Source organism: Corvus brachyrhynchos, unplaced genomic scaffold, assembly GCF_000691975.1.
Source record: "Corvus brachyrhynchos isolate BGI_N302 unplaced genomic scaffold, ASM69197v1 scaffold18, whole genome shotgun sequence".
In the NCBI taxonomy this organism is placed as follows: domain Eukaryota; kingdom Metazoa; phylum Chordata; class Aves; order Passeriformes; family Corvidae; genus Corvus; species Corvus brachyrhynchos.
Genome location: NW_008246064.1, coordinates 76608 through 85207, shown reverse-complemented (window position 1 = coordinate 85207; position 8600 = coordinate 76608). Strand labels below are relative to the sequence as shown.

The window sequence follows — 8600 nt, the reverse complement described above, 5'->3', positions numbered from 1 at the left end:
CGACGTGGCCGCGCCCCCCCCCAGCCTCACAGCATGAATTAACTCCTTCTTCACCACTGATCTAAATCTTTCCTCTTTTAGTTTAAAACCGTTACTGGAATGTCACCCTACATCCCATCAGAAAGGAGCTGTTGGCTGAAGATTCCACTGGCCACCTATGGGACAGGGACACAATTCCACAGGACAGAGGGGGCCACCAATCCCTTCTCTTGAAGAGGTTTTCTGCTCCAGAAGACCTTGGTGGGAGTGAAACCACTGAAGTCCCAAATAACACCCAAATCTGGGCATTTCCATCTACAAACACCCAGGGGTTGATCCAACATGGCCTTTGAGAGAACCTTTGTGGCCAACAGACCCTTCTCTGGAGGCTCCACACGGTGCAGATGAAAAGCAGATGTTGAAAGGACAGGAAAAGCTGAGGATGTTGGGATAACTGAATTCAGAGAATCCCAGAATGCTTGGGCTGGTAGGGACCTTTGAGATCATCCAGCTGCACCCCCTGCCATGGGCAGGGACACCTTCCACTACCCCAGGGTGCTCCAAGCCCTGTCCAACCTGGCCTTGGACACTGCCAGGGATGAGGCATTTAGAAACAGCCCTGAACACTTCCAGGGATGGAATTCAGGAGCAGGGAATTCCACCCAAAATGCTCATGGCATCTCTGGCCTCCTTTCCTGATGGGTTGAGAAGGGAATCTCAATCCCTCAGAGCTGCCCTTTTCCTGGACAGCCTAAAAAACAACAGGATGACCGAGGTGTCCTTGTGTGCCCAAACCCAACCAGCTGCTGATCTCAGCGTGTGCCACCCGGACTCAGGTCACACCCAGGGCAGTTTGCACCAGAGGATTTATATAGAAAGCACTTTTTGTGTAGAAAAGACCATTTTAGTCACCAAATATTGACCAAAAGACATCAAACCAGCCCCATTTGCACCACACCACCACCAAATCCATGCTTTCCTTAGCTCCAGGTGCTGGAGCTGCACGGAGCTGCCTCTTACCTTGAGCTCCTTCCAGCTGTCGAGCAGCCTGGTGGCCAAGTCGCTCACATCCACGATTTTATCTGTCTGCTCCTGGCTCCTCTCGCTCTCCACATCAGAAACTCCTTCCTCCTCATCCTGCGACGGCGTTTCCATGGCCATGGGCTCTTCCAGCTTCGCTCCGTTGCTCTCCTTGACCTCTGCCTCAGGCTCGGCCTCCAGCTCAGCAGGCTGGGATTTGCTGCTCTCCACCGGCGCCTCCACAGCAGTGCTGCTGTCCTGCTGCTGCTGCTGCTGCTGCTGCTGCTGCTCCTCTGTCACCTCCATCGGGGCTGCCTCCAGCTGGTCCAGGTCCTCCTTGCCCTCTTTTCCTTCCAGCTCGCTGGTGGTATCCGAGATGGCGCTGTCCATGCTGTTCTCGCTGATGATCTTCAGCCTCCGGAACACCAACTTCTTGGGGGTGTCTGTGTCACCTTCCACGCTCTGCTTGGCCGAGAGCTCCGGGGTGTTGAGCGGGGTGTGGGCCCGGGACGTGTTCTCGCTGGAATATCCGTCGCCCTCGCTGAGCTGCGGCACCGCCGTCTTGGTCTGAGCCCAGCGCTGGATGATGGGCAGCACCTTGCTCTCCTCCAGCATGTTCTTGGTAGGGATGGGCAGCAGCTCCAGGGTCTTCATGATCTAAGGGCAAGGACAAGCAGGGCATTGTCAGAGCCATCAGGATTTAAAGCTGTGTCCAACCTGGAATAATTCCCTTTTGTCAGGAAGAATTCAGTCTGGAATATCAAGGTGGTATCAAGGTTTGGGTGGGAAGGGATCTTAAGGGTCGTCCATTCCACCTCCTGCCATGGGCAGGGACACCTCCCACTATCCCACGTTGCTCCAAGCCCTGTCCAGCCTGGCCTTGGACACTTCCAAGGATGGGAAGTCCACAACCTCTCTGGACAACCTGTGCCAGGGGCTCACCACCCTCACAGCCAAGAACTCCTTCCTAATATCCCATCTAAAATTTAAGTATCTGATCTAATCTATCTAATGATGGTCACAGGTCATGGGTGAGGGATTTCGGGAAGAATTTCTCCATGGAAAGGGTTGTTACACATTGGAATGGGCCACTCAGGGAAGTGTTGGGGTCCCCACCCTGGAGGGGTCCCAGGAAGGCCTGGAGGTGGCACTTGGTGCTCTGGGCTGGGGACAAGGTGGGCATCGGGCACAGCTTGGACTCAATGACCTTGAACTTCCAGATGTCTTTGGGCATCCAATCCCCAACTGCTTATGGAAAACCAAAACATTCCAGTTCCATTTCAGACCGTGAGGATCTCCAATTCCCTGTGCTTCAGCATGGAATAAGCAGCAACAGCAACAACCTTTAAGTCTCGCTCATGGAATCTACCTCAGGAATTCAAGGAAAACCACAGGAGCAAATTCCTTCCGTTCATTAAGGATGTGCCTGAGGGCAGAAGTTTCAGGCCTGTAGTTCTGAGGCACCTGAGTTTGTTTTCCATGAACACTTGGCATGGATTTGTATTTAAAAAAAAAAACAGAAGGAAAAGAAAATCCTCGTGATCCCGAACATTCAGTAAAGCTGCCAAAACCCTGTTCCCCAAAAAGGGGAAAGTCCGGACTCCCCGTTCCTGGAGGGATCCAACAGCCCTGTGCATGTGGCACTTGGGCTAGTGGCAGCCTCGGCAGTGATCAGGAATGGTTGCACTTGATCTTAGAGGGCTTTTCCCACCTCGAGGATTCCGTGGGAGCTCCCAACCCCAGGGAATTACTGACCTCCAGCTGCAGCTTCAGGTTGTTGGCGGTGCTTCCTCTGCCATCGCCCAGCTCCGTCATCCAGATCCAGAGCAGGGACAGGCCGTGACACTCCAGGAAGGACTTCAGGCAGGACTGGGAGTGAGTGTTCTGGAGAGCCAAATGTGGGAATAGTCAGAGACTTCCGGGCAAAACCATGGAAAAGTGCTCCACTGGGATTATGGTGAAACCCACGGCAGAGCCAGAACTCGGCACCTGAGCACGTCCAACTGATTCAAGTGGCTGGAAGTGCTGGCATTGGAGCAGGGATTCAGCAGCAGGACCAGGATAACCATTACACAGCTCGTACTGGGGAACAAAATTTAAGGGCAATGGATCCTGGAGCCACTCAGCTGAGCTCGGGATGCTGGAACAAGGGCAAGACCTGCCTCCCACACTCCCCTCTTCCTCTGAGGATCCCTCCCGGTCCCAGGGCTGCTCCTCACCTGGATGAGCTTGAGGCAGGTGAGTTTCTGCTCCAGGGTCTCGATCCGGACCATGAGCCGGGACAAGCTCAGCACCTGGTTTTTATCGGAGAGGCCCTCCCCGTTCTCCAGCAGCGCCTCCAGCTCCCCATCCACCTGCACAGCCAAAGGAGAACAACCTCAGCCCCAGGCCACGGAATTCCCTGACTCCAACCTCCGCTTTCCCTAAGGAATGTCACATTTTAGCTCCGGACAGGTGGAAATTCCAGGTGGTCGCACCAAAAGCCTCCCAGTTGATCGTCTCTGGTAGGAAAACAAACTAAGAAATGATCTTTGATTGCAAGTAAAACTTATTCTTTATATTCTGAATTGTAGAATTCCTTTATAAATCTGTAATAGATTCATGGATTATAAATTGTAACAGATTTATAATCCTTACAACCAGAGGCTCCCTCTCCACATGGACACTGGAATATCCCTCATCATCATTTTGTGACTAATCAGTGTTCTAACACACCCTCTAAATGATGCATCAATTATTTCTTGGCTTCCTCACTCCCTGATACAGCAAATAAAAATGAAAACTGGCATTTTCAAACTTCCCAAAAGAATTAGGAATAAACCTCCTCCACAGGAATAGAGGTTTGTATCTTCAAGGATGGAACAATTACAATTTGTAGGAATTAAAGAAGAGCCTGTGCAGGTTCTTGCAGAAGATTTCACCCAGAAAAAATCCTTTTGCTCTGGATTCTCTGCACCTTTTCCACACAGTGTGAACCCATCCCTGCAATTCCAAGTGTTGCCTCTAAGCCAAAACAATTTAGAGACTCAAATTCCACCTCCCAACCTGGAGATGGCCAAACTCTGCCCTCGGAGCTGCCCAATTTCAGGTGATGCCCTAAATGGTGGAGCCAATATTGTTCATCTTTCATGGATGTTTAAAAATCGTGGAAAACAACCCAAATTTTTTAATCCATGTGGAATTTATGGCAGGGTTTAGTTACGAATGAGCAGATACTGGACCTGGGAAAGTCCCCCTCTGGTGGGACTTTAAATAACCAGGAGAAAGGAAATACGGATTTAACTGAAGGTCCAAGAAAACACAAATCTTGAGGGGCCTTGTGAAATAAAATCATTGAAGTTGGAAAAGACCTCCAAGATGATCAATCCAACATTTAACGACACATCCATGGGAAAGACTGAACCCTGAGGTCATCAGGAGTCATCTGCTCCAAGGGAACAGCCTCAAGCTGTCCCAGGGGAGGGTCAGGTCGGATACGGGGGGAATTTCTTTATGGCAAGGGCTGCTGGTGGTGGAATCCCCATTCCCAGAGGGATTGAAGCCGAGCGGACGCGGCACTTGGGGACGTGGGTGGTCTTGGCAGCGCTGGGGAATGGCTGGACTCGATCTCAGAGGGCTTTTCCCACCTCAGGGATTCCGGGAGAGCCGAACTCACCGAGTCCTTTTTCCGGGAGCGCTCCTTCTTCATCTTGCCGCCGGCCGCGCGGATGCTGACCCTGTTCTCCCCGCCCAGGTAGCCCCGGCAGTTGGAGGAGCCACAGAAACATTTCTGGGCCTCTTTGCTGTGGGGGGACACAAAGAGAGGTTCAACCCCAGCTCAACCCCAGCCACAGGCACTCGTCCAGCTCCAGAAGCCAGGCTGGGAATGGCTCTGCATGGAAAAGCCACTGAAAATGCAAATAAAGGCTTTGCTCCTGACACAGCTGCCGTGAGCCCCAGCTGTGGCAGCTGCAAAGCCAAGCCTGCCTCACTTCCAGGCTCTCTGCAGGTCCAGAACCAGGAACCAGAGAGCAAAAGGTGGAGCTGGTGGGGCTGAAAACTTCTTATCCCACATTGGCACCGATAGCCTAATTTTCCTAAGGAATTTATCCTCAGGATTATACATCCATTAGGAAAAGCTTGCAGTTCATAGCTTTTTATATATTCATTTTTTAGATATTTATTTATGATTTATTTTTATAATATAGTTCTTTTATAGATATATTATGGCTCATATATTGAATTGTAAAGCTCAAAACGGGATAAAGAATGAGCTCAGGATTCATGGAAGCAGCAAAATCCACATGGAAAATTTGTTCTGTATGCACAGCCGTGGATAATAAATCCAATAAATATAACAAATGTTATAAATGTAATAAATACAATAAATGTAATAAATGTAATAAATACAATACATATAATAAATGTAATAAATATAATAAATAAATATAATAAATGTAATAAATATATTAAATATAGTAAATATAATAAATGTAATAAACATAATAAATAGAATAAATGTAATAAATAAATGCAATAAATTTAATAAATGTAATAAATGTAATAAATATAACACATTAGAAATATAATAAATAGAATAAATAGAATAAACGTAATAGATACAATTCCCAAGGAATATTTCTCCCAAGCCTCTGTATTTCCCACTAGACACACCATCCATTTCAAGCCCCATTCCACAATTTCTTGGGAAAATGGCAGGGTTTTATCTTAAACATGTGGGATCCACTGGAGGAACGTGGCTCTGCAGTGGTAAAAACCAGGGAAGCTCAATTCCAGGAATTTTCAGGAAGGAGGAATGATTTTAAAATGCAACTAAAAACTCAGTCCTGATCTTCCTGCCTACAGGAAGGGCCTGGAGCAGGATCCAGAAGGAAAAGGAAGGGATGCTCCTTAAGTTACACTTCAGCACACAGTAACAGAGGAATATTAGGCTCAGCTTTAGCAAAGGGATCCAAATTCCAGGCTGGAGCTTTCCCTGCACCCCTGGATTAGGCCAGGAAGACGGGATGTGTTCTCGAGGGGGTTTTACAGCTCCTCAAGGACTTGCAAAGCCATAAAACAGGAGCGGGAAGGGAAGAACAGGAATTCCTGGGGAATACTGCAAAGCCTGGATCCTGGCTAATCAATAATGAGACAGGAAGAAGCAGGGAAGGGAATTATCTGGGAAAGGGATGGCGTGGGACCCAAGTGACACCGGGAAAGACGAGGTGAGCACGGAATTCCTGTGCCAGGAAATGGGACGTACCCGTATCTCTGGAACTGGTAATCGAACGTCAGCTCCGAGCCCGACGGGACCAGTTTGGTGGTGAAAAATCCAACCCGGAGCTGCCCATTCACAGTCCACTATGGAAAAGAGATGCCAGGAGTTATTCCAAGCCTGACTCCAGCTTTGCTTTCCCTGAACCGCATTAATCCTTGGAAAAGCTGCACGGGGGAGTTTAAAACCGGGCGCACTGCCTGGTTTAAATCCAGTTGGTTTTGTGTCGCTGATAACGACAGCAACAAAAATTGCCAAAAGGAAGAAGGAAAACGCTTCACTCTGAGCTCTCCAGAGGGAGGAGCCGCTGGATTTGATCCAGCACTTTACCTTTTGGGTCTCACAGTTGGGCTCACAGCTGTGGTTCATGAAACGGGAGCAGTTTCCTTTCTGGGTGGCATCGATGATCTGGAAAGGAACCAGAAATCCAAGGGAAAAGGCTCATTCCTCGGAATGGGAAGCAGCTACAAACACAACTCATGGAGGAATCAGCTCTTTTCCCGCTCTTCATTTGATATCCCCCATCCTTATTCTGGAGATTGGGGGTTGTTGGCACATCAAGTTCCCCCCAAAAAAGAGCTCTTAGGTACACGGCCCTTCATTTCCCAAAGTTCTCCAGCTGGATGTGGATCCTGGATTTTGTTTCTGGTGAGACCATGAGGGGCTGGGACAGTGAGTTTTTCTCCCACACACCTCATACTCCGAGGGAAAAGTCTGGATCACTTCCAGAAATAAAAACTCCTTTTATAACTGGAAATGCTCCTTTGTGACACTTCAAATCACACAACAATCCCCAAAATCCTTATTTTGAGAAGAAAAAAAAAAGCAGGAAAAACCACTCTTGAGTATTTTTAGCTCCTTTTCTCTCAAGCTCCGCAGACCCAGAAAGTCCTGACAGGAGAGACAAGGAGAGTCTGAGATGGAATTTCTATTTATCCCCCTTGTTCTCAGGCAGAGGGAACAGCTCCACATCCCACGGAGCTGAAGCAGCCATAATTAATTAAGGAAATCCGATATATAAATATTCCAGAGGCAATCCTGCACGGAGGGACTTAGCCAGCTAAAAATATCCCAACTTCATGGAGTTTAACAGGAAAGGAAATGTGGATTTTTGGTGTATTTGGGCACCCAGGGAGGGCGAGTTTGGCCTGGAGCATCTTCCCAAACACAACTTTTCTCCCAGGGACGATGTTTGCTCATGGAAGGGATGAGCCATCTTTTCCTTTGGAAGGACACTTTCCCCTCCCTAAGGGACACTGGGATACATTTAAGGTGCCACAAATATTGTTGGAACTCAGCAATGAGTTTTAAAAATCCCGAGGCTTGAGGTTTCCTTTCCTCAGGAAAACATTCCTGATGGATTCAGGACGTTGCTCCGTGGATTCCCAAGGAGCTGGGGCTGTACACACCTAAATCCAGCCTTTCCCAGAGCCAATCCCAGCAATCCCACTGCTCACCTCATCGTTCTTCAGGGCCATGAAATAATAGTGGATGTTCTTGTTCCGGGCATATTCCTTCACCCGAGCCTTGAATTCCTTGTGATCCAGCACTTCCCCACAGTATTCCAAGACAAAAGTGTTGCTGCAAGGGGGAAAAAACCATCAACTTTCTTAACAAAGAACCACCAAGAAACACAGAATAATCCCTGTTCAGGGGGATTCTCTGAACACAACTCCCAGCCTGGCCATCCCGGTGGTGCAGCAATAATTAATTGCCTTAACCTCTGGGAATTCTGATTGATTTGGGATTTTATGCTGTCACATGGGAAGGTGACAGAAGGATGAAGCTCCCATTTGAGCAGGGTTTATCCTATATATCCTATATATCCTGTATATTCCATATATCCTGTATATTCTGTATATTCTATATATCCTATATATCCTCTATATCCTATATATCCTGTATATCCTGTATATTCCATATATCCTGTATATTCTGTATATTCCATATATTCTATATATCCTCTATATCCTATATATCCTGTATATCCTGTATATCCTGTATATTCCATATATCCTATCTATTCGATATATCCTGTATATCCTATATATCCTATCTATTCGATATATCCTGTATATCCTATATATCCTGTATATTCTATATATCCTATATATCCTGCATATCCTATATATCCTATATATCCTATATATCCTGCATATCCTATATATTCTATATATCCTGTATATCCTATATATCCTGTATATCCCATATATTAATGGAATTCCAGGCTGGCTTGGGTTGGAAGGGAGCTTTGAGATCATCCCATTCCAACCCCATTCCATGGGCAGGGACAGCTCCCACCATCCCAGGCTGCTCCAAGCCCCAGTGTCCAGACTGGCCTCGG

At 47.7% G+C, this 8600-nt stretch overlaps 1 protein-coding gene across 1 annotated transcript in view; it reads right to left on the bottom strand.

Moving 5' to 3' along the window:
• The window catches only part of SETD2 (SET domain containing 2), a gene marked incomplete at its 5' end in the record, with an annotated part of 35430 nt that overhangs the window by 20291 nt on the left and 6539 nt on the right, over positions 1 to 8600 (bottom strand). Inside the window, 7 exons of the mRNA XM_017746712.1 lie at positions 1000 to 1656; positions 2755 to 2883; positions 3219 to 3353; positions 4655 to 4781; positions 6245 to 6342; positions 6587 to 6664; positions 7714 to 7837. Coding sequence (XP_017602201.1) covers positions 1000 to 1656; positions 2755 to 2883; positions 3219 to 3353; positions 4655 to 4781; positions 6245 to 6342; positions 6587 to 6664; positions 7714 to 7837 — 1348 coding nt within the window. The remainder of the gene's footprint in view (positions 1 to 999; positions 1657 to 2754; positions 2884 to 3218; positions 3354 to 4654; positions 4782 to 6244; positions 6343 to 6586; positions 6665 to 7713; positions 7838 to 8600) is intronic.